The 26543-nt window shown below is 43.1% G+C and overlaps 2 protein-coding genes across 4 annotated transcripts; one reads left to right on the top strand and one right to left on the bottom strand.

Moving 5' to 3' along the window:
• Positions 1 to 983: 983 nt before the first annotated feature.
• nabp2 (nucleic acid binding protein 2) lies at positions 984 to 8308 on the bottom strand. Of its 2 annotated transcripts, none has more exons than XM_061219556.1 (7): positions 8190 to 8308; positions 4652 to 4796; positions 3947 to 4085; positions 3695 to 3766; positions 3404 to 3479; positions 2805 to 2910; positions 984 to 2075 (listed from the first exon to the last, which is right to left on the bottom strand). In XM_061219556.1, the coding sequence occupies exons 2-7, from the start codon at positions 4728 to 4730 to the stop codon at positions 1897 to 1899; spliced, it is 651 nt and encodes a 216-aa protein (XP_061075540.1). In that variant the 5' UTR covers positions 4731 to 4796; positions 8190 to 8308; the 3' UTR covers positions 984 to 1896. The 2 variants fall into 2 exon arrangements, with proteins under 2 accessions (XP_061075540.1, XP_061075539.1); XM_061219555.1 differs by lacking the exon at positions 8190 to 8308 and adding an exon at positions 7144 to 7340.
• LOC133109854 (E3 ubiquitin-protein ligase NRDP1-like) lies at positions 8199 to 20206 on the top strand. 2 transcript variants are annotated; one of them, XM_061219554.1, is made up of 7 exons: positions 8199 to 8337; positions 10153 to 10266; positions 12479 to 12593; positions 16127 to 16398; positions 18478 to 18613; positions 19258 to 19361; positions 19843 to 20206. In XM_061219554.1, exons 3-7 carry the CDS (start codon positions 12504 to 12506, stop codon positions 20195 to 20197), a joined length of 957 nt encoding a protein of 318 aa, XP_061075538.1. In that variant the 5' UTR covers positions 8199 to 8337; positions 10153 to 10266; positions 12479 to 12503; the 3' UTR covers positions 20198 to 20206. The 2 variants fall into 2 exon arrangements, with proteins under 2 accessions (XP_061075538.1, XP_061075537.1); XM_061219553.1 differs by having other exon boundaries at positions 10153 to 10275.
• The last annotated feature ends 6337 nt before the right edge of the window (positions 20207 to 26543 follow it).

Genomic DNA, 26543 nt, shown 5'->3' with positions numbered 1-26543 from the left:
GCCTGCCAGCCAGTTGCTGATGACCATGGGACCACGCTCCACACACTGGAACAACCCTTAACCATGAAAAGAAAGCCCTGCACTGATTTCTCTATTGATTTTCTTTCATTTGTAGGTCCAGTTTAGGGTTTCAGTGCCTGCATTCCTGATGTTAGAGATTGGGGAGGCTATATAATTATCTTTAAACTTATTTTTAAAAAATGTGGTTTTGCCTCACAGTCCAAAAGGATTGAGATTAATAATTTCCACAACTTTACAGTAAATTCATTTCTCGTTTAAAGTTAGTGAGACCTCATGTTCTCCCTCCACATCAGTGTGGATGGACTTATTAATGTTTATAGACAGGGTGGCCTGTAGCGTAGTGGTTAAGGTACATGACAGGGACACACAAGGTTGTGGTTTGATCCCTGGTGTAGCCAGAATAAGATCTGCACAGCCGTTGGGCCCTTGAGCAAGGCCCTTAACCCTGCATTGCTCCAGGAGAGGATTGTCTCCTGCTTATTCTAATAAACTGCACGTTGCTCTGGATAAGAGCGTCTGCCAAGTGCCATTAATGTAATGTAATGTAATGTAATGTAATGTAGACTGGATTTAAATGCCTTTTAAAGAAACTTTCATTGGGCTTCTATTTATGAAATAAACCATACTCATTATGGTATGGTGGAACTTTACAAGTAAGACTAAGATTTTACCTCAGAGAAAAGCAAATTGCCCTTCATGTTCCTGTGCATTTCCCCCTTGTGCATTTTGACTTGCAGTAAAAAGACTCCAATGTGCACCCACTTTCTTCTCGCATTTAGTGTTAAGCCAGAAGATGAAATGCATGTATTTTTTTTTTTAAGAATTCATGAACAGGAAAAATAACAAGTTGGCTTCTGATTGGCAGCCTGCTGAATCGTCTTACTTCCACTTGGGCAAAAAATAAAATGTGATGTCAGTCACACAATTACAAGCACCAAATCATCCACTTCTGGACTACGATACACTGAGAAAGAATGGTTTTAATGAAAGTTTTTCCAACAGAAAATGATGGCACAACAAATGTTACTTGCAGATTCTTTGAACAGAAAACCGTATGAATGGAGCCCTGCTCTGACATTAACATTTGATATTAATATTTATTTTATAAAGGAACAAATGGTGCAGTAACAACAAAAACATTACATCAAACGGCACGTATAGTTTATAGACATGATCCTCGGGTCTGTAGTTAAACGTCATCACCCAACAGGAAAGCACTGGGGGCTGAAACAGGGACATTGTCCACTGGCTGAGGAGGAATTTCACATTTTCATATTTTAAGAACTGAGAAAGGTAGCCTCCTTCCCTCTGGTTGGGTTTGCAGAGATTTCCAAAATGTCAAAATTGAAGTTTAGTATTTCAGAGTAGTTGTCATGAACATTTTACAGCATGTACTGTAGTGCACACATTTATCAATTAATAATAGGGCACCAATAAAAACCTGTACGAAAAACTTCATAAAAGTTTTAGGACTCCATATAATCTGCTTGGCATGCTTCCTGATAAAATAAATGACAATTTCTGTCTGAGCTCTCAAAAGAAGCCATCGGTAAAAAACTATTTCTTATACAGTGCAATCGTGTGAGTTTTAAGTTCTTGCAATGTAGGCATCACTTTATTTGCTGAAAGATGGATTCTCTCAATACAAGATGCATGGGATCTAAAAGCGGCTCTATTGCACCTGGCTCAACCTAGGCCAGCATGGGCTCAGGCGATAGCTGGACCCAGGGGGCGCAGGTAACGCGGTGATGTGGCAGGTACTATCTTGACTGTCGGATGCAGGAGTCTATGCGAGACGCAGTCTTTAGTGGCTCAAATCAGTCCCTGTGTTGGGTATTCCAGTGGGGGAGGGACCTTCCTGTTCTCTGGTGCCAATCATCTCTTAGCAGAACGCCGGGTCTCCTTCCCGTTGCTAACGGTTGCCCCTCCTGCCCCTTGATTGGCTGCCCCTCTGCTGCCACTGTTGCTGCCACCTCGCCCTGTCTGCGGTGGATTGGTGGAGGTACTGCTGGGAGCTGGTGCACTAACTCCATTGCCATTGGTCGTCTCGTTCACTATGCAATAACAAGATGGGTACAATTTTGCAACACATATCACATCCTCCTGTATGACTTATGATGAAGCAGTCAGGGGAGTATACAGAGTGAACAGATTTGTGTATATTTCTATCATGATACAGTGTTAAGATGTGAGAATAAATAATTAACTGTGCAGTACCTGTGCACAAAGACACAATATCAGTACCTTAACCCAAGATTAAGCCTGATGGGGTAGCTTCTGTGGCCAAATAGTGGTCTTTGGCTTTGTGTCAATAAATAAATGGTGAAATGCCCGTATAATGTAACTGATACACATCTTACAGGGATTTTACAGGTTTTTCCCCTCAGCCCTCAAGTTCTCATCACCTATATCAGGGAGGATACTTACTGTGGAAACTAACTTTGGCTAGTTGGTATGAATGAAATTATGCGTTTGTGGAGAAAACAAAACTCTGATTTCAGCCACTGCAGTGTGCACATGCCTGCTGGCCGAGCTAGCCAAGTTGTTTGCACACACATGTAAATGAGAGCCTGCAATTGGTCTAAAAGATTGCATTAAACCTACACAATCTGAATCTGTGCCCCCCCTTGCACTGACAAGGAGAGTCACTAAACAAACTGAGTAAACCATGAGTAAACAAGTTTTTGCATGCGGCACTGTGTTTAGTTGTGGTTCGATTTCGCCTGACTTTGCCTTCTCATCAAGTATTTTCCCACCTTAAGAGTGAACATATGAAGACTCACCACTCGTACTAGCAGGGGCACTGTTACTGTTGCTGTTGTTGTTGCTGCTGCTGCTGCTGCTGCTGCTGTTGTTGTTGTTGATTGCATTTCCCTGGTCATTGAGTGCCTGAATGACACAACAGGAGAACTTAACGTGTGGCAGTAGGCTAGCATTTCTTTGTAATATTATCTTTTTCATTGAAACTCTATAATCAATAGGGCAGGAGTGTCCAATCTTACCAAAAAGGCTCAGAGTGAGCGTATGTTTTATTCCAGCCCAGTACAATGACACCTGACCATACTAACAAACTAATGACCTTCTTTAGTTGAATCAAGTGTATAAATGCTGGGCTGGAACTCCAAACTGCATCCACACTGGCCCACATGTGACTGGATACCCCCGCATGGGTCAATATCATGTCATGTCCACTCATTAAAACAACAGTACAAAATAACATTGGAGATATACAATCATCACTTTTTGGGGGTGGGGGGGGGGGGGGGGGGAGAAGTCTAAGGAAAATATTCCAGTGATCAAGGGAATGTAATATATTGGAATTTTGGCAGAAGTATTCATTTAAATGAACAGTGCTGCAGGGCAGAGGATTGATAGGACTTACTGTTTTATTCACCTGAGCCAGGTACTCAGGGTTTGGCTCACTGAAGTTTGGGACCTCAGAGTAGACCATACAAAACCTGAGAAGAGTCAAAGAAATTGTTACTGCCAAAGGCTGCTTCCATTGTAGGCATTTTCATTTCATTTCATGTATCTCGAGCTGATGAAGCTGATGGTAAGCACGGTTTAACCACTTGCAGACCAAAGACAATTCATGGTGGAAATCAATGAAAATGAAATTTTCCACCACAGCTACATAAATCTTTGTTATCATAACGTTATGAACAGAACTTACTCTCCAATCTTCTGCAGTTCACCCCCTCTCCCAGTGTAAAGCGTTAGACATCCTTTGAATACGGAGGCGTACCTGAGGGAGTTGAAAACATTAACGCACATAATCCTTCATCCTAAACAGGTGTAAAATACAATCCAAAGAGTTTTCATATTTTTGAGCACATTTCAAAGAAGACCATCACCACCGCCACAGATCATTGCAGCAAAGGGATGTCTGGAGCTTCAGTGCATTCTGGTGCAGTGAGTGACTCACCCCTTAGTGAGTCGGATGATGTCCCCTGTCTGGATCAGGCCTCCAACCTCGTCCCAAACTGAAATGCTAATGCTGCCCGTCTTGTCTGCCACTTTGCAAGTCCGCACCTCATGCCCATCTTTTGTCTTAGTCACACGTCCTTCACAGAGGAGAGAGGCATTAATGCCCACAACATTAAGTGCAGGGTCAAGCATTCAAAGTACACATGCAAGATTATATCTACCCTGTGACTGTGCTCTATGCTCACATTGGTTGGGTTGTACATCTCGGAGCCTATAGTTTGATTTTCTCCACAACAGAACCACTGGCTATTGGGGATGCATCAGCTTCAGTTAAGGCCCGGTTCAGTTCATCTTCTCATTGTATCTCAAAAACATGGTCATCCTGTTTTAGTCTGACGGTAAAATTACTCCTTTGGTCCGCCTCATAATTGCAATTTATGAGAGCATTCACCTGATTAATACCAGTCGAGCCAGATTTGGGTAACAACATACCCAGACTGGCGTGTAAAGATGCTGCATCACTAAAGCATGAGAGCAAGATATAATAACCGTGAAACAAGTAAAAATCCTTAATATATACACACTATATTCACAATAAGCCCCAAGAAGAGAAATATAAAACCTTAAAAATAGTATAAATAGTACAAATATTTGAATACGTATAAAAGGTGGAGGGGAACCAAATTGGGAGAAACCAGTACACCTGTCTCCAGCACAATGAAGATAACGTTGAGATTCTTAAGTCCTGGCTTTATGTCTTTTACGTGGGTCTCAGTCGTCATCGTTTCAGGACTTGTCTCTCTGGCCTGATGTGCTTCAAACAACAGCAGACACCACCGCCACCAGTCCTGTAACGTATATTGCAATATTCAACAGAGATTTATCTAGTAGTAGGCTTAGTGATTACATTTTAATCATACAACCCAACATTGCTAGTATAGTCATCTGCACCAAATGTATCAGCGCACTCAGTAGCTCTCTAGACTCGTGCCATTATTTAACATGATAATTGTCTCTCTTTCACACAGTGCATACAACACAAGCATTCACCACATTAAGCTGAAATAAAAAGGTTACCATTATCTGGATATTGGCAGCAATTACTTAAGCTCGACTTGACTTTCTGTATCGGTAAGTTATGTAAGGACCTGCTCAAAGCTCAGTGGTACCCACACTCGGTCCTGGGGGCCCCCAGTGTATGCTGGTTTTTTGTTCTAAGATAGTAATGTCAGAATTTTAACAAGCAGGTAATTTTGCTTAATTAGGTGCTTCATGTTTACAGTAAATCCTCAAATTGTGTCCGGGATTCTATTTGAAGCCGGGCCTCGAATAATAGCCGGGGGCGTGGTCGATTCGGACAAATAAAGGCCGGCCCCCAAATACAAGCCGGGGGAATATTGCCTACCAGTAGGGCTATCAGTCCATGAGCACTAGAAGACATTGTTTCGATTTAACTCAATGAAATAAAAGAGCTCTTCTTAATATTTTATATTGTTGGTTGGTTTAATACTTTTGCCAATGAAAAGTCGTTGTCCTACACCATGGGTCTCCAACACGTTGCTCTCAAGCTACCAGTCGCTTGCCGCCCCCTTCTGAGTAGCTTGCCAAAGGCTGAAGCAGTATACATTTAAACACAATTGTTGCCGCGAGGCATTCCAGCCTACGAATTCAATGAAAAGGTAAATTTAAAAAAAATTAACTCAATTTAGGCTACTTGGCTACGCAATAAGGTTTCCATGTATTTACAGCACAGTGCACGTTCAAATGAATGAATGAAAGCGGCTGCCTTGGCTCGCAATAAACAGATGGGTGGAAATCCCGACTCTTTCAACAACATAAAACTTAACAGTGAACCATCAAATACCCCCCAGATTTCAGTGCCCATCAGTCCCAACATTTAGCAATAGAATCAAACAGTCCAAAAGTAAATTAAATCCCAAACCAAAGCGAAAATCTTTTGATAGCCTACCGGTATGCTGCTCCAAACGAAACGCATGTCTCACAATAAAATGCACTTTAGGAAAAAAAGATCCTTAACTTGCTGTTATCTACGCTAATTTGTTATTGTTCATGAAGGCGTGTCTGGCAAGTTGTTATTTTATGGATTCTGGACTTCCATGTGATTTATTGTGTTTGAGAACATTTGCAATAAACTAAGTCTGTTAAGACTGACACTATGACTTACCAAACAGTGTTCCTGATTAGCCTACACTAATTGATTTCTGAACGGTTACAGGAAGTGTTGAACAGTGTTGGCCCACTTTAAGTGTAGCCTTTTACTTTATTTCTAAGAATAAAATTCTACAACAGAAGCCTAATAAGAAATAAAGGCCTGCCTCTAATACAAGCCTGCCCCAAATAAAGGCCTGTGCTTTGTGCAGCCTAAGTAAATAAAAGACCCCGGCCACAATTTGAGGATTTACGGTAGATGGATTATGGAAGCTACATTATAGCTATGAAATAGCTATGCATGCCAATAATACATTTATAATAAAGTTCATATTGTGCTGTATTACATAAAAATATATTTTCATTAAATGAAAGACTGAGGTTAATCAATAAGCTCCCATTTAGGTTGATGAACATGTATTTTATTAAATTAATAATGAACAGCATACAGGTTTGACTCATTATAATTTTCTTTATCTGAATTTTTTTGCATTATCTTGTGCCAGGTGTCCACATTTGCTTCACCCCAGTCTTTCATTTGATGAGTTAATGATGAATGATGTTTGCAAGATAGCACAATAAGCATAATATAAACTTGGGAATGTTATTCTTCATTGCATGCATAGCTATTTCTGACATGATATGACTTCCATAATCCATCTAAACATGAAGCACCTAATTAAGAAATTCACTTCTTGTTAAAATTCAGACGTTGCAATTATACTTGGAAAAAAAACCACCAAACACAGGGGAGCCCCAGGACCGAGTTTAGGTACCACAATACTCTAGCTGGTGGTAATACACTGATGCAGCTAGCTAGCTACATAACAAGTTATCCAGCTAACGTCACGTACAGCTGACATAGCTAGCCAAAAGCTACGAGTAGTTCGCTAACTAGCAAGATAAGTTAGATACAGTCATAGATCGGAGAAACACTTAGCTAGCTATATATTCTACCCTAGTCATCGAGATGATCAACTAGCTAGCTTTATTGCTAACTAACGTTAGTTAGCTAATATTACTCACAAATCCGAGCACATGTATGACGCGTAGTAGGCTTCTCCAGAATTTCGTCGTCTATTATAGATTTTAACTTACTGATTACATAGAATAGCTTCGGCTAAAGTGAATTTTCTGATTATATGAAGATGTTTTTTTCATTAACTGTTTATTTTTCATGCACAGTATTCTGCAGGTCGCGTCCATGCACTCACGTCACTGTACAGCTCAATCTTAACCAATCAGACGAGAGACGGGGGCACGCACGATAATAAGACGTACGCCATAGGTTAGTGAGTACGTAAAAATGAAAATAAATGTAGGCGGAAAGATATTGGTTGTGTCCAGTAAAGTTTTATTTTAATATATAACTGTGCTGCAAATATGAAAAAAAATAAAAAGACATTTAAAAAATCTTAAATGGCACATCTACAGGCACAGAAATTGTGCAAATGCTATCAGTGTGCAATTCCTCAAGCTTTGTGTTTAAGTATGCATTCATAATGTTTGTTTGCATCAGGAATGTAAATACTTCTGAATGCAAATTAATACATATCATATGATATGAATATGATTCATTGAGTTCTTGTGAATCATGGTACATATTTAGTTGCCATCAAATTATTAATAAGTACTCATTTGGTATCAATATCAAGACAGACTTTTAGAATTTTATTGTAAAGATTGGAAGGGAGTGTCTGCTTTGCTTATGTGAGTAACACTGAAACGTTTTGTTGAGATCATCATTTACTGCTAGAATAATGGAAATGTATAGCAACTAACAATTTTGAAAAAGCAGAAATTTTCTAATGAGAAAAGCTATGAAGTTCACCTGTCCTTTCTTTTCCACTTGATCTACAGAACATAGACAAGTGAAGACAATGTTTTGAGTGGAAAGGGGGAGGACTATTTGAATGTTCTGTGTAACATAAAGAAAGAAATAAAAACATTTGATAAAACTTTTTTTTTTTAAATGAACAGTGATTGGTTGCCTAAATTCTTCCGCCGTAACACAAAGTTGTCCAACAGTGCCGTTTAGAGTAGTAATGTGTCACATGACCGCCTTGACCCACCTGCAATCTGGGCGGCTCTTTTCCCCCCCAGTACAAGGCTTCCGACGTGATGATGGCTTCTCCTAGTCAGCTGGTCAGAACTAAGGACTGAAACATTGACACTGAAATCTCTGGATAGCTGTCAGTGTTTCAGAAGCAGCTCTGAAAGGTTCCATTTAAAGATTTTTTGCAATTAGTGCTGTATGAGCTAACTGCTGTGTGTGCTGGATCTTTAATCAGCGATTACCGTTTGCCTTTGCGTAAAATATACCTCCTTCTGTGGGTCTACGAACCACAAGAATCTACCTTAGCAATCGGAAGTTTTCTAGATAACGTTACAGTATCTAGTTAGCGGTAGGTCTCGTTCATGGGACGTTTCAAATGCTAGACCTCCCTGTGTATTTTTCGTTTAGCTCTAGCTAACGTTGTTAGCAATCATTTTATTGTTGAAAATGTAGTTAGCTAGCTAATGTCTGATTAGCTTTCCTGCTAGCGGGTGTTTGACTAGCAAGCCTGCTAGCAGGTAGTCTTGCGAGCTGGCTAACGTGTTTCACAGCTTGCTTATAAAAATATATCTGGAAATGCTAGCTAATAAATGGTGTGGGGTTTCATACATACGAAACAAGGCTCGTCTACCTGGCTATGTAGAACTCTGTTGTTGGCTATGATTTGTTGGCAAGCACGCTCATGTTGCTGATCTACAGTACACCGATACGATACGGCTTGGTATCTAGCTAGCCAGCTAACAAGAAATATCCACCTAGGCTAACTAAAAATCTTTGCAGCGTATGTTGTTGGTGCGCTGTGTTTTTGACACAGAAGGCATCTGTCTTAACTCAAGAAATGTATCTTAAGGACTGATTGTTCAATAATATTAATTTGCTGAGCGGGTTAATATGTGACGAAAATGGGATCCATTCGTTATTTGATTGCAGTGTGATAGAACACTGGTGCTAACTAGCTAATGCTATATTTTCAGTTTGGTAAAATGTGTCTGCCCCCTACATTTGCGAGACGATTAGCTAGCTAGTTACGAAGAACTTGTATGATATTATTGAGCCAAGAGAGTACAGATGGTGGGCATCAACGAGTGGCTAATGCTAATCATAGCATTTGATATGCCCCATTGAAGCTGAAGGCACGAAATGTATCAATGGGGCAACAGCCTAGCTACTGATTCTTTCACGACCCGTGAGGCATTCATACTTTCTGAAATTGCATTTTTTGTTATTTTGAGTAACGTTATGCAGGCTTGATTACTTTAACGACAGACCATGTTGTGGGTAATACTTATGGTGCTTTAATAATGCATTTTTAAAATGGCTTCGGTTACTTCTCGCCTTGTGATTAGAGGTTTGAGGCTAAGAAGGTACGTTTAACGTGGCTAAAACCCCCGCTGGAGACAAGTCAAGTGGCGTACAGTCAAATAAATCAGTGCCGTTCTGAGGGACGCTTGCCATGTTGGTTTGGTTTGGTTGTTTGGTGCTCACCACAAGGCAGCATGACTGGATAGTGAAATATTAATTTGGCAAATTATGCAGATGTATTTTCATTTGGCACGATTGACACTTATATTGACAATATTGACGGTACATCGGGTAACGGTGCAAACGCTTTTTGTGTTTACATTACATGCGCCTACAGACTAAAAGCAGCTTGCTTTCAGCAGTGCACCGTGGAGAGCCAGGAATATTGTGCTCTGCAAAGGACTATGGGGAATTCATTTCTGCAACGTATGCTAAGATGCTCATAAAAGTCAAGCCCTGGCCCACTAAAATAAGAAATGGGACAACGCGAATCCCCCGAAGTGTGTGTGCTACATTTTGGTCCCATTTGAAATGCACAGGTGGACCAAAAAAAAAAAAAAAAAAAACACTGTTAGATTAGCTTTGATTCCGTTCCTTCTACATTCTTACACACTGATGGAACTGGTGTGAAATTTGGTGTGAAACTTGCTGACCATTGTCTTGCTAATTGGTTCCAGAATTTTCTGCCTTGTGAGGACTCCACCTGACCCTGCACCCTGCCTTGAGAAAACTGGTCCATGGGTCCCATAGTGGATGTGGGGGATTCTGGCACCAAGAGATGAGAATCGCACGTGAGTGAGGTAAATTTGTTTCCCATGGTGGGAAACATGAAGAACATATTCTTATCATACATTTCTCTTACGTTTTTACTACAAAGGGCTCATGAGGGCTCACGCCTAACTTCAGACAACTGTCAGCTAGATGGCCAATAGGAGATTAACAAGAACAAGGGATGACTGATACCTTATTGATTAGACTGAGGTCATTAGTTTTTGGCAATACATAATCATATGGTGGACCTTTGCATTTGCTCAATATTGATTCATATTTGATCTGCAATGCCTAGTTTGGAAGTCTGATCAGAGTTCTACTGAATGTGCTGGGTGAGCTGCGCTGACTTCCACTGCAGTCCTCTTTATTGTGTGACTCCTATGACAGGTCGGGACCACTCGTAAATGTTGTTCCTAGTTAATAAAAAAAAAAAAAGGAAATTGGTTAAAATTGGTGAATGCTCCAAGGTCTCTTAAATCACTATAGCCCTCTTAAATACCCTGGGCTATAGTCTGATCAATTTCTCTGGTTATTTCCCTTGACCTTCCAATTACCATTCAGCCTAATTTGAGCTGCTGACACAGAGCCTGCTGTAGGATGGGATCCATCTCCGTATCTGGGTTTCTCACAAGGAGTGCTTTTTTTTTTAGTGGTTGCAGTCTTTCCCAGTTTTCCCATTTCTTGGTGTTCTGTGAAACATCTTTATCACCATGTCTCTGAAAAGTACCGTGCCAATCAAATTTAACTGAATTTAATTTCCAGGGGGTCCTCACAAAGAGGTTGCAGTAAATGGCATAAAATATGAAATGCAATACAGTTATAATCTCCCAAGAACTACCCTGCCACACACGCGCACACACACGCGCACAAACACGCACACACTTGCATTTGTCCTCTTATGCAATGACATAGGCCAGTGGTGCACTTTCATGCGTGACAGGATCTCCATAAAGCCGAACTGAAAAGCCTGTGTTGGTTCGATAATCCCCCTTTTCTGACACGTAATCCCTGATCACACATCTAGTAATCAGCAGAGTGGATTAATGTACAACAATACTCTAGCTGCTGTGAGCAGGAATTTTCAGCGAATAAGCCCCAGATAGTGGTATTGTTAGTGAATTAGTTGGGAAGGGTTCCATTTCAGTCACCGCATTGCTCTGTTGCTTGGTGATTAATTGTACACAATGTTCCTTGTGAATCTTTGTTGGGGTCCGGTCACATAGCTGTTACTATATCTGCAAAGTGATTGTTCTGGGAGCATTTTAATTGCTCATCAGAAAGCAGAACCGTCTGGTTTCAGTTACTACATTTGAATAATTTGAGCTAAATTGACAAAAGATAACTTTTTTGGGTGTTTTGTGCCACAAGTGGCTACTAGTGCTGAGCGATTAGTGTTTTTTGTGTCTGGTTTGATTTTGATTCTATTTGGTAACTAATCAGCATTTGATTTCATTCAATTCATTATTTAAACTCTAAAATGTTGATTTAATCGCTCTGCACTTGTGGTTATTCTGTTTTTGTGAAACTGCAATAGTTGATACTTTAGTATTTATTTATTTTTATTTTTATTTTATTTTATTTGCATTAATTTAGCGACCCATTGACAGTGTAAATTTCTATTCCTGAATCCATGTGCGTGAGTTCTGTTTCTGGAGGGACGTCCACATTTCCTCCATAGAAGCGTTACATATTTTAGCCTTTTTACTTTCCATTGTCCCTGCCTGTTCAGAACCACCATAGCCGATGTACGCACAGTCTGCATTTTAGAATCAATACGCAGTTTTATTTAGAAATGACTGCACAGCGCTTTTGCAAACAGGAAGTGAGTGGGTGACCTTCAAGGAGGTCAGAAAAGGAAGACAAATTTTGCTGTGTGTCTGTTGGGCCCTGGAACACTCTATGGTGCCTCAGACCCAGAATAGGAAGTTGCAAAGGCAAAGAAAGATGTCTTTTTATCTTGGGGTTAGAAAGCTAGCTGCAATTCAGAACTATAGGCATGTTAGGATGTCTGGCTTTGTGTTCCACTTGCCTCCCCAGTGATTTCAGGTCACCAGTCATTCATTGTCCACAGTAAAGTATGGAATACTTTCTCTGGGATATCCTCATTTTGTAAGAGGTGTCATTTTGGTCTTCCTTTTGCATTTTGACCAGCACATGTGGAATGGCTTTCCCCAGTGAAGTGAACATATGGTGGGTTCTTCTGTGTGACTGATGGAGGCTCGTTCCCTGCAGGTTTGGGCGGTCCCAGTAATGTGCCATGGGCTACGACGTCACCAGGTTCCAGGGGGACGTGGATGAGGACCTGCTGTGCCCCATATGCAGTGGAGTCCTAGAAGAGCCTGTTCAGGTAGGTCCACCTGCTCCCCGGCTCTCGATCGGCCTCACACAGGCAGGAGGTTCCCCAGGGCAAACACACCTCACACCATTAATATACTGTAGAATGGCATGGCCAGTGCATGTCTATGCAAGTCTGTGGATAGCTATTGGCATGAAGGTCGTAACATGCCGAGTGCTTTTGTTCATTAGGATGTTTGCCACAGATTAATAACATGTAAAAATCCTACCCCCTCCGCTAAACACAGCTGCATCTTCCACTCACACTATTGCCTATTAGGGGTCTCTTGACTTTTGGGTTGTGGTTGTTGCAGAAATTGGTCTGGACTAAGGAGCTCTCTTTAACAAAATGCATAGATGTATGCATTTGGTTTGTTGCCTACTGCCTGTTTTGTTTCACTTTAAATGAAATGTCCCTGTGTTGTCTGCAGTAATGTTCCAAAGTTGCTGCTGTCTCTAGAGACTGTGGATGTAACTCTACACCAGGCCCCAGTTCAACTCTCAATGTCAAGCGCATTTGTCATGGTCTGAGAGCAGGGCACAGAGAACCATTTTCCCGACTAACCGGGCTATTAAACCACTGCCTCCTTCCATGTCAAGAAACCCATGTTCTCTGTGATTACTCAGTGGTCACATTTACAGCATTGTCGGCATAGTCATAAAAAGGGAATATTTAGGAAATGTGCAATTATGACATTACATACAGAAATTATTTATCTACATGCTGTTTTGGAGAATCTGTTACCATAGGACAGTGCTGTAAAATGTTGATGGTACCCAGTTGTCTATTTATGTATCAAACTAAAAGAATGGCAGAAATGGAGAGGCAACATTTTATTCATGATGTCAGTTGGCAAAATATAGTTGGAAAAGGACTGGTCTTCCTCCCACAGACAAAACTCATTTGATTATCTGCCTTGGTGGTGATGTTTTAAAACATGCAGGGTGGTTAGTGTATGCCTAGTCTTTATCCTTAACCATTTTCAATTCTAGGTAAAAAAATAATACAATGCTAAATGCTCAAAGTCCCGTGGTGTTGAGCACTGAACGATCAATGTGAGACCCCCAGCTGAAATGCAGAAATAATGGTAGAAAGAATACAAAATATGAATACGGTTTTGAGGGGAAAACGGTAAAAATGGTTTACAGGGGAACATTAAATATTTACTGGTCTACATTAAATGTTCTGCTAATATGATCCAGCATTTTTGGTCTCCTTTGTTAAGGGATTGGCATGTTATAGACTTGTGAGATGGAGTGACGCAGCATTCCAACAAACTGCGGAGGACTTTTGAGACCAACGAGTGAGAGAGGGAGGGAGTAGGAAAGGGAGAGGGAGAGCAGGAGAGAGAGTGGGGGAGAGGGTAAGAGAGATGCACATTGCGAGTGTAGCATTTCAGGGGGTTGCAGTGGGTGTCTGTGTGCAATTCTAGCTCCCTGTCTCTAGTGCCAGACACCGGTCTGCATGCAGTGGTACAGTGTTCAGGAATTCCAGATTAGGGGACAATTTGAGAAGTATGAAGGGTTCCCTGCGGCAAGGGGAATCTGCACAATGCCTGACCTTAAGCTAACCTCCTAGACTGTCAGGTGAGTGCCGTTTCTAGTTCTTACAGAAGAGTGCTGACGTTCCTTCTTCCAAGGCCTTGTCCTTGCTGGTTTCATTTTCTGATTTGGTAGTTTATGTCAAAAAAAAAAAAAAAAAAAAAGGGCTGTTCCTTACTGACTGCTTGTGCGTACATGAGTAAGTTTGAGTGTATTGCATGCGTCTGTTACGTACGTGTTTGTGCGTGTGCGTTGACGTTTGTGTACGTGTGGTAGATTGTGTACACACACGCTTGTGAATGGGTTTGCCTGCATGTGTGTACGCACGCGCGAGTATCGGCACACGGTCGCGTGAGGGACGGCTGCAGGAGGTTGCTTACGGTCAGGAGCCCCCGGCGTGTGTTCTCCAGCCCGTGCTGATGGAGGGCTTTGCGCAGCGAGCTGGCAGGGGGACAGGACCAGAGCCCTCCAGATCACTTTCGGGGGGGGGGGAAGGAAGGAAGGGGAGAGCGGACGGAACCCGATACCTTTGGGCTGTCGGCACGTGCGCTCGGTCACGATGAATCTCATTCGTCCCGACGTCGCAATTAACCGAACAAAAAGCACGTCCTGCTACTGCTCACGAAACCATTTTTATTACATTGAGTCAAGAGGTGATTTATGTACATGCTCTGCTGTGTGAGCTACCATCACCGGGCCTTGAAACATTAATGGTAATGATGCAAATTTTCTGTTTCAAACTAAAAATGTTTTAAAATGGCAGACAATAAGCCTATATGGTGTGAATTAAAGCCAGGAGGGGTATTATTCTTTTGCTCCAGTGATCACGCAGCCCCGTGGTTGTTTCCGGAGCCTTGCTCTGGGGAGGGTGCACTATGGGGGAGAGAGTGGTTCATTTATACCTCTTTGGGTCCCCCTCTGACTGCAGCTCGGAGAAGAGGGGAAAGTTTGCAGTTCACCCCGTTCCTGACATAATTAAATAGTGCCATTGGACATCACTTGCTATAATTACAGGTGCTCACCCTGCACCTGACGCTGCTCTCAGTTGCTGTGGAATAATGGGGGGTTTTGTTGCACTGGCACCTGTGCTTTTCTCTCATGCAGTGCCAAGATTTCTTACAATAGCTTCCACTGTCTTTCAAAGATACAGCAAAGGGAAGAAAGTTATTGAACCCTCAAACAGAGACACGCTCATTTCTTTATCTAAACTACAATACCAATACATTAATATAGATCCATGGCCATAATACTGCCTCCAGATAGAACAGGCAATTATCTGTCTTAAATGTGAATAACAAAAAGTTTGCAAGGAAAATGTCTCAAAAAAATAATATTAAAAAATAATTATATAAAAATTCTATATTTCATAGCATATATATAGCATATAACACCAAAGCTGCCTAGGGGGGCTAGTGGCTAGTACATGGGACTAGTTGAAATGTGCTATTCAAGGGTCAGATCTACAGTGCATCCTCAAGTATTATTGGTAAACCGATCAGAAATCTTTTTGTGTGCTTTCAACCCCTTTACTATATGACTCTGCTTTATGAACAGCTGCCACTGTTTCAAGCTTTAAATCAACCTTTGTGCATGGGATGGATTATTGATTGTGTTACTTATTAATTGATTCTGATTTTGTTCAGCTTTCACAGTGGGGTCATCTCAGTGGGGCTGAGTTGTATTTTTGTTTTGTTTCTTTTGGTGGGCTCCGAGAATCCATAGTCATGAAGGAGTCCATCTCCTTTTTAACGGCAGGGTTCATATTTGCTTTACTTGCAGGGATTTCATATTGAACTCCGAATTTAGAATCCATCTCCAACTCTGCTGGATTGTTGGCTTATTTTCTGAGAATCCGGGACTCTCATGTCTTGCCAATTTCTAACATGTTGGCGACGTGGTTATTGGCCGTTTTGGTGGGATTTGTCTGTGTGGTGGAGGGCCTCTCTGGGCTCTCTGGTTCCAGGTTTCTCTCTCCTGGTTAACGGTCTGTCCCTGTTCCCCCAGGCGCCTCACTGTGAACATGCCTTCTGCAACGCCTGCATCACGCAGTGGTTCCAGCAGCAGCAGATCTGCCCGGTGGACCGCACCGTGGTCACGCTCGCCCACCTGCGGCCCGTGCCCCGCATCATGCGCAACATGCTGTCCAAGCTGCAGATAACCTGCGACAACGCCGAGTTCGGCTGCACGGCCGTGCTGCGCCTGGACCAGCTGCAGTCCCACCTCAAGGACTGTGAGCACAACCCCAAGAGGCCCGTCATGTGCGACGACGGATGTGGGTGAGTTTGGGCAGAGGGGTGACGTGGGGGGAGGGCAGAGGTTGTGCGTATGGGGAGGGCAAACTGGTGCATGTGGGTGAGGTGGGGAGCTTGGACAAGGCCAGCTTATACTTGATGCAGAATTATTTTTCATTTAAGATGGACATTTTAAAAAATTCTCATAAGGTCTCCAAATTCCCTGAGGCAGTTCTGTACACAGTCTCACAATTTTTTGCTTACCGGGGCACCTCCATTTTGATTTGATTTGATTGATACCTACTAGACCCCCATCAGTCTGGCTTCAGATCGGGCCACTCGACAGAGACTGCGCTCCTCTCCGTCAGTGAGTCACTCCATGCCGCACGAGCAGCCTCCCTCTCCTCTGTCCTCATTCTTCTAGATCTCTCTGCTGCCTTCGACACTGTGGATCACTCCATCCTCCTGTCTGCCCTGTCAGCAACGGGCATCTGTGGCACAGCCCCGGACTGGATTGAGTCCTACCTCTCTGGTCGCTCCTTCCAGGTTGCCTGGGCTGGTTCAGTATCGACACCTCGGCCCCTCACCACAGGAGTTCCCCAGGGCTCAGTCCTTGGCCTGCTTCTTTTTTCTCTTTACACTCGCTCCCTTGGCCCTGTGATCACTGCACATGGGCTATCCTACCACTGCTACGCGGACAATACCAAACTCTTCGTCTCGTTCCCGCCGTCTGATACGCAGGTTTCAGCCCGTATCTCTGCTTGCCTGAGGGACATCCAGAGCTGGATGGACAACCACCATCTAAAGCTCAACCCAGGCAAGACTGAAATGATATTCATCCCTGCTAATACCTCTCCCCATCTGGATCTCTCCATTTCCCTCGGGGATACCACACTCACGCCGTCACCCAGTGCACGGAACCTCGGCGTGGTGATGGACAGCAGACTGTCCCTTTCCGAGAACATTGCGGCGGTGACCCGGTCTTGCAGGTTTTTCCTATACAACATACGGAGAATCCGCCCCTTTCTCACCCCCTACTCGACCCAGCTCCTGGTCCAAGCAATGGTTCTGTCCCGCCTGGACTACTGCAATTCCCTCTTGGCTGGCCTCCCAGCGTCCGCCATCAGACCCCTCCAACTCATCCAGAATGCAGAAGCTCGTCTAGTCTTTAACCTTCCCAAATACTCACACGTCACCCCCCTGCTTACTTCCCTCCACTGGCTGCCTGTCATGGCTCGCATCAAATTCAAAACATTGGTGCTAGTTAAAGGGTCTTCCCCAGCTTATCTACAAAAAATCATCAGACCCTACACCCCTGCCAGACCTCTTCGTTCAGCCTCCACAGGCCGCTTGGCACCTCCACCTCACGCTCACGACTACTGTCTGTTCTGGCTCCACGGTGGTGGAACGAACTCCCCATTGAGGTCAGAACTGTAGAATCTCTCCCCACCTTCAAGCGCAAGCTGAAGACACACCTCTTCAAGCAGCACCTCTCCCCATCCCTCCCTACCTCCCTGTGAACCTTAATGGTTGTCTCTGTGACTTGCTTTGTGTATCGGTATTTTTAGTTGGCTAGGTAAGCAGTGTTTGGATAATTAACTTTGGTCACTTTTGCTCTGTTTGTTTGTTTCTTTGTTCCAAAAAAAAATAAAAAATATCTTTGTTGTACAGGTAGCAGTTGAAATTGTACTTCCCTCTAGGGTCTTTCAGCGCACTTATCCCTGGTTATGGGTATGCACTTTGTTGTACGTCGCTCTGGATAAGAGCGTCTGCCAAATGCCAATAATGTAATGTAAATGTAATGATTTTGGAGAAACCTTAATGTTGCACTTTGGTGCCCAACCCAACAAAATTAGAGGTCATTGTGCTGTTATTGCCACCTCACTGGTACGGCGAGCAAAGTGGATTTAATGGATGAGAGGGAGCAGCGTCCCACGAGGACTGGGAGCTTTTGAAAACTAAAATTGGGGAGAAAATGTCATTGGCTCATTGGTCATTGTTTCGGCATTCAAAAGCTATTAAAGTCGTTTGTTGATATTCCAGGGCCTTGTCTGTAGATGTGACAAATAACTGCCGGGAATTGCAGTTTGTGTGTTCAGTCCCTGAACTCTAACTCCCGCCCAGGTTGGAGATGCCCAAAGATGAAGTGGCCAATCACAACTGCATCAAACACCTGCGCGGTGTAGTGCAGCAGCAACAGACCAAGATCGGTGAGCTGGAGAAGACTGCAGCTGAGCACAAGCATCAGCTGGCTGAGCAGGTCAGTCTGCAGCTGAACGCCTTTCATGACCCCTGACGCACCCTCACTCCTTACAGTTAAACATGGGTCCTGACAAACCCTCATTCCTTACAGTTTAACATGGGTCCTGACAAACCCTCACTCCTTACAGTTAAACATGGATCCTGACAAACCCTCACTCCTTACAGTTAAACATGGGTCCTGACAAACCCTCACTCCTTACAGTTAAACATTGGTCCTGACACCCTCACTCCTTACAGTTAAATATGGGTCCTGACAAACCCTCACTCCTTACAGTTAAACATGGATCCTGACAAACCCTCACTCCTTACAGTTAAACATGGGTCCTGACAAACCCTCACTCCTTACAGTTAAACATGGGTCCTGACAAACCTTCACTCCTTACAGTTAAACATGGGTCCTGACAAACCCTCACTCCTTACAGTTAAACATGGGTCCTGACAAACCTTCACTCCTTACAGTTAAACATGGGTCCTGACAAACCTTCACTCCTTACAGTTAAACATGGGTCCTGACAAACCTTCACTCCTTACAGTTAAACATGGCAACTGACAAACCCTCACTCCTTACAGTTAAACATTGTCACTAACAAAGCCCACACCGTATTTACTTAACCTGGCATTGTTTAAATGTGTACCTGGCAGAAGCGGGATATTCAGCTGTTGAAGGCCTACATGAGAGCCATACGCAGCGCCAACCCCAACCTGCAGAACCTGGAGGAGACCATAGAATACAATGAGATTCTAGAGTGAGTGGAGAGCACCTCCTTTCATCCAACCACATCACGTCCTGTCTCTACTCTTTTTCACCATACAAATATAGAGCCATCATTCATCTCCTATTCCCTTTTCAAAACTCTTAAGAATAACATGGGCCATTAATAAATCATCTCTCAGTAGGACTGCTGATCTGGAGTTTTCCCATTCATATCTTAACATTCATTATGAGCCTGTCTTAGATTTTCACTCCCAGTCATTTTATAGGCTTTCTGAGAACAGTATTTATTTTTGGCTACAGTCAAAACCATACTGACATTCTGAGAGCAGTCAAAAATCTAGGTGTCTCAATGAAGTTATATTCACTCCGAATTGGACCTCATACCAATTAAGATGATTCGACGAAGGCATTTCCATGACACCTTCCATAGTGGAAGTGCTGCTTTAATGGCATTGGTGTGAGTGTAGCTGTCGCCCTTGAGAGCGTACGGTGATTTGTGTCTCCTCCCCCAGGTGGGTGAACTCCCTGCAGCCGGCCCGTGTGACACGCTGGGGCGGGATGATCTCCACGCCGGACGCGGTGCTCCAGGCCGTCATCAAGCGCTCGCTCATCGACAGCGGCTGCCCGCTCTCCATCGTCAATGACCTGATCGAGAACGCGCACGAGCGCAACTGGCCGCAGGGCCTGGCCACGCTGGAGACGCGGCAGATGAACCGCCGCTACTACGAGAACTACGTGGCCAAACGCATCCCCGGCAAGCAGGCCGTGGTGGTGATGGCCTGTGAGAACCAGCACATGGGCGAGGACATGATCCTGGAGCCCGGCCTCGTCATGATCTTCGCCCACGGCGTGGAGGAGATCCTGTAGCGCCGGACACCAGGGAGGGGGAGGGAAGGGTGGGGGCTCTGTGGGGGTCCAGTCTAATGGTTTACTTCCCTCAAAGAAAGTTTGTTCCCACTCGTCATGCTGGACCCCAAACAGTAATTCACCGTTCTTTGGCTCCCCTTCAAAATGTCTGCTGTGAGTGACTGGGTGGAGTGGAAGAGGGGCGGAGTTTACTTGATAAATATTCTTGGTGGACTGATAGAGGGGAGGAGCTTACTCTCAGAGTTTACTTGCAGATATTAAATCCGCACTGAGCGCAGAAAAGAGAGGAATTGTATGAAAAATGAAATCCCAGAGAATTCTGCTTTCACCCCCCCACCCCCCAACAAATGCTTCTTGGATGAAGAATGATGGCACTGGTATGAAAATCAACGCTCATTGTTTTGCCCTCTGTCCAGAGAACATACAAACTGTGCAAACTTGAAAAGAGAGAGGGAAAAATGTATTCTCTATATATTCTTTCAGTTCTAAAAGAAATGTATAGATAATAAATATGAATATACATATAGCTATATATTCGAAGGACATCTATCCGAAGGACATAACCATTTAAAGTTAGTATATGATATAATAAAACATGTTAGCAACTTTAGTTTTGAAAAAATGTTGTTTCCTTGTGAGCAGATCAGTGTTACGCACAAAAATGTTTGAATTTGCTGTTGTACGAGTGCCTATTTTGGTCGGCTTTGTGGTTTCCTCTGAATGCCGCACACTGAAGAGAGCTCAGGACCACTTCACAGAGAATACCGTCTGCAGCTCAGCTTCACTCTAAACCCGGTAATGCGAAGGTGCCCGTGGTATACATTTTGAGGACTGGCGGAGGTTATTAGCAGCAAAGGTAACTGAGCAAAGCGTGAAACAACTGATCCCTCGTCTGTAAAAGGCAGAACATGATTTTAGACACTACCATCGTGCTTTGACTTCAGTGAGCCTTTCAATGTTTGCTTGCCGTATCTCCATCTTGCCCAAACTCCGAGGCAATTTTACAAATCACTTGATCTGCTTCATAAATGCCTTTCTTCCAACTTCAGGACTACACGTATTGAAATTGGCCTCAAAATGGTGGTACGTTTCAGCTTGTGGTTCAGGGGTGATGAATTCCAGAGTCGCCGGAGCACGGGTGGGGTTCTCTCAGGTCCATCCGCCATTAACGGGGAGTCTTTACTATCGGCTGATGAATGTTCTGGCACGGTCCAACTCACTCTGTCCAGTCACAACGCGGCTCTGCCCTGCCCGTCCCGAGCTTTGAAGTTCGCCCATCACGGTGCTCCACTTTTCACAGCTCGGACTGATTGCTTTCCCACGCCGCTCCGATGTATGAAGATTCAGGAATTCAGCATTTGACCGTGATACTCAGTAAACAGCACTTAACCTTTTTCTGAAGAAAGACCAACCCTGATTAAACGCACTTAACCGTTCTACAAAGACAACTGTAACCATTCTGAGGGGGAACTGTGGTGTTGGTGGCCCTGATATTAGGGCTGGTCTTGCAGCTGGAGCCGGGCTCATGGATTCTAAATCCAGTTGAGGGGACAAAATGGTGACTGGAGAAAGAATAACCACAGTGACTTACTCCACAGAAATTTGATTTGGTGTACTGTACTGTACCGTTTTAACAAATGTTTTTTCTTTTGCCAGTCAATATTTGTGGACCTGTGTTTTCTGCCTTATGTATTCTTTTTTTTTTTTTTTTCTGGAAAAAAAAACAAACAAAAAAACACCAAGCTTGAGGATGTTAATATTTTGTGTATAAATCTGTGTACCATGGAATCATCTTGTTAGAAATTGTTTTTCTGTATTATTCTGTTGTATATATTCAAATAATAATTGGGTCCAATTGTATTCTATTTCAGATTATTTTATCTCTGAAACTACCAAAGTGTGTATTGGCGGCTATTGTGAAAAATGCATATCATGTTTTCTGTTTTAAATTTAAATCGGGTTGTTTTGCTGTAAGTGATTCATCGTGGAATATCAGAATTCCCACAGTTGTACAACAGTTGATGTCTGATATTCTGCATAGGGAGTGTTCCATGCCATTTTAACCAGAAGTGAAACATTCTGCTGCCCAACCCTCAGTTTTGGCAAGTACATTTCTTTGGGGGATATTTTGGGTGCACTGACATTAAAAATGTTTTACAGTGGCACATTGTACTTGTTTATTTAGTAATGTATTAAAAGAGATTATATTAATGAATTGTATTACATTATACATTAACTGGTGCTCTTGGCTTGCATACATATGGTGCTTGTTATAAGTATTATGCATATGTGTGTGCAGGCAGTTAGTAGTTTAGGTGTTGACATGGGGGAGAAGGACCACAAATGGCTTATTGCAAAGTGAAGGGTGGGTGCGCCCTGGAAAGGAGGATGAAAAATCAGTCACCGTTTTAGAACTGAAATTTCTTCGGTGTCCTCCTAGAGATGGGAGAACAGTAGACTTGTCAAATGCAAATAATAATAATTTTGGATGTGCCTTTATTGTGCCTATGTTCTGAACCCCTCCAAACTATTGGAAGCGCACCCTTTTAGTCTAAATTCTGCATCTGCCCCCCAAGTCATTAAATCACTGCAGGCAATTGACAGGTCAGTAAGGAATATGTCACATTGAACTTTACCAAAGGTGCAGGACACCAGTAAAAAATGCATTCAATTCAGTCCATGGCACTGTTTTTGAACTGTGTTTTGTTTTCAAGGGCATAGACGTGTTTACAGCCTGCAGGGAGGCATAAAACGAAAAGTCGAATTTATGGGAGAATTTGGGAAGACTGGTACCTGATCTTTTAATACCAGAAGCAATATGTTCTGCATCCTCTCCGTGGTCCAGAGTTGGGCCCAATTTTGAGCGGGGGCTCATTGAGGGACCATTGTCAGACGGAAATAATTTTGTGGTCATGGATTAAATTTGTTTGTCATGTTCATTGTGAATGCAATGTGGTGGCCTGTAGCATAGTGGTTAAGGTACATGACTGGGACCCGTGGTTCGATCCCTGGTGTAGCCACAATAAGATTCACGCAGCCATTGGGCCCTTGAGCAAGGCCCTTAACCCTGCATTGCTCCAGGAGAGGATTGTCTCCTGCTTAGTCTAATCAGCTGTATTTCGCTTTGAGTAAAAGTGTCAGCCAAATGACATGTAATGTAATGGTGCTCCACACAGATTGTATCTCACATTTATGTGATGGTCATGAAGTAAATGAAAGCATTTATTTTGGACTTTGAACACCCGAAAACTAAATCTGTCTGGTGAGTGGATCTGAGGGGTATTTCACAAAGCTGGCTTATGGAGTACGCCAGACTTCTGTGCTGTTTACTTTAGTCCATGTTCCATATTTGAGGGGATTCCTGGTTTTACTCAGTGCAGAAGTCAAGCTAAGTGAGTTAGCCATTTTTAAAAAATACCCCTCTGGTTGAGTTTGGTATGGAATGACCTTGACTTACTTCTTGAAAGTATCACTTTAATGTCTCCTGTTGGTGACTGCTAAGGTGGTTTTGTTGTTGACCATTGGCCTGATGAAAATGCTTAAAGTATTTTGATTGTAGTCTTGGTACATGCTACTTGGTGTTAGGCATCACATTAGACTCTTGAATGGCAGAAGCATTTAATGAAGTTGAAGCCTTCTAGCAAAGCTAATCCTCTTCAGCTCTCTATGAGGAGCTATCTTCTCAATACTTGTCTTTTTAGCCACTTCCTGGTTATTCACGGTGCTTTTGCTTTGCAGTTTAGATTTGTCCTAATGCAGTTTGTGGCTAGTCAGGCACTGCTGTTTTGCAGATGGGTTGTCCCTTATATTTCTGAGCTACACAACTAACTGGGTCCTAATACCAGTAGTATGAACTTTGTAGGAACATATTGACTGAGAAATGGATTTGAACTCCTGAAAGCTGGTAGGTTTTTTTAATTTATTTTTTTAGCAATATTCTGCAAGCTAAGCATTTTTCCAGTGATCGTAGCGCCAATGTATGTAAGCTGCAGCTTTACAGGTTTTGGTAACTTATAAATTGAAATTTAACGTCATACCTGAATGCCAGATCTACAAGAACTGGGAAATCATTGCCATTTAAGGACTTGAACTCTCTAGGTAGGTGTCCTATGCGTGTCCCATGTAGTTAGTGTCCTGCACACTGAAGTGGAGCATGTGCCCTCTACAGTGGTCTCCAGCCTTGGCCCTGGAGAACTACTGGGTCTGCTGGTTTTTGTTTGCACCTTAAAATCAGCACCCTGTTGAGACCCAGGTAACCAGGTAAGGTGAGGTAACTGTAATCAACTACCCTAATTGAGTAAGTGCAGAGTAGCAAAGCAGCAGCCCTGTACCTCTCCAGGACCAGGGTTGGAGACCACTGCTCTTCATGCTGCTGTTTGCTGGGCTCAGAATCATACATAGGGCAACAGAGGGTTGAATAAGAGGGTTTTCACTTGCAACTGCTTCAGGATTGCTTTTGAAAATGGACAAGGGTTAATCAGGGGTCATTGTGCTTGAATTTTATATATTTATTTATTTTTCATGACAAACCACAGTGTTTTCTACTCTTGAATGTATGTGTTCATGGGGGGGGGGGGGGGCTGTCTGGCTGTGTGGCTGTGTTTGCAAGCAGGTCTACATTACAGCACCTGAAAAACTCCCTTAAAAAGTGCTTTTCGAGTGCTCATTGCAAAGAATTACATCTGTGTGTTTATGATGGAGGCAGCATAGGTGAATATTAACAGTCTAAGTACTCAGACATCAGCTAAAGTGCTCTGCATGGTACTGACGTTGTGGTACATGGCATTTGTAATGTTCTTGTTTCCATCTGTAAAGGCTGCTACCTCTGTAGGGGGCACCGTTTCATGTGGATCATATTCAATCCAGTACCTCTGTATAGTGATGGGGGCACTGTGCTGTAGAATGTGATCTTCTTTAGGTGAAACGCTAAACCAGTGCTACTCAACTCCACATCCTGCAGGCCGCAGTGTCTGCAGGCATTTGTTTCAGCCGTGCGCTACACCGCCGGATTTCACTAATTGGCTTACTGTCTGACCCGAGCAGGTAAAATAATTTGTCAAATCAGGTGGTGTAGTGCACGGTAGGAGCAAATACCTGCAGACACTGTGGCCTACAGGACGTGGAGTTGAGTAGCACTGCCCTAAACCTCCTGGCCCTGGAGGTGTGATGGCTTCCATTGAACTCTTGAAAAAACAAGTTCACCGAGTAACAAGTTAACCCCCCCCCCCAACACACACACACATCGGATTGACTTCACAATCCCTTTGCATTCCACCCAATTCAATTTCCTGCGTTCTTGCGTTCTCACTAAACTATTATTTATTTATTTATTATTCAGCTGATGCAAATGGTTAAATAAAGGTAGATAAAAATATTGAACAAAATGTAGTGAACTAAGTATTTTGTACTAAGTATTCTATTAGGGAATGCATTTTCATGTCCAATAAAAAGTAACTGCATAACGTAGCGCTGCCAGTTAACCTTGTGCAACTTAAGATGGGTTTTTATGTTTTATATTTCTCATGTGGTTCCTGTTCACTACATGTTTTTTGTAGGTCTCTGCACATTTTGCTGTATTACCACAGTATTTAATGTGACTGATTTCATGTCATTATGTACAACTGACATCAGTCTGGGGGTCTTTGAACAATGTTTTTTCCTATTTTATTTTTGTGGCAATTTAGTTGTGAATATGACAGCTATTATGCGTCTTCAACAGCACAACTGACAGCATTTCATTGTGTATGCTTAATCCTGTTCAATTGTTTGGCTTTGGTAATGTATTTTGTTCTTTGTCCTTATTTTATTAAAGTGGGTTTATATTTGCTGAATCGTTTGTCCTGTTTGGACTGCGTGCTCTGTTCAGCTTGACCTATGATTAATGAAGTGAAGATATGCATATAAGGCGGCACGGATGGTGCAGTGGGTAGCACTGCCTGAGGTGGCAAGGAGGTCCCGGGTTTGAATCCCGGTCAGATTCTCTGTGTGGAGTTTGCATGTTCTCCACGTGCTTGTGTGGGTTTCCTGAGACATGCAGGTTAGGCTGATTGTAGAGTCTAAATTGCCCATGGGTATGAGTGTATGAGGGAATGGTGTGTGTGCCCTGCGATGGACTGGCGACCTGTCCTGGTCACCTTTCACCCAATGTATGCTGGGATAGGCTCCACCCCCCTGCTACCCTGTTCAGGATAAGCGGGATAAGATGATGGATGGAGATATGCGTATACCATGGGTAGCTATATGAACCATCACTGAATCCAAGGGTTTTTAGGGCTTACTACAAACTGTGAGCTCTGTGATATTGGGATATTACACCCTGTTGGCTCTGTATTCTACAATTTTAGAT

The sequence above is a fragment of the Conger conger genome, chromosome 14 (genome assembly GCF_963514075.1).
Source record: "Conger conger chromosome 14, fConCon1.1, whole genome shotgun sequence".
Lineage (NCBI taxonomy): Eukaryota > Metazoa > Chordata > Actinopteri > Anguilliformes > Congridae > Conger > Conger conger.
The sequence above is the reverse complement of the archived record's forward strand: the minus strand, read 5'-3'. Positions and strand labels throughout refer to the sequence as shown.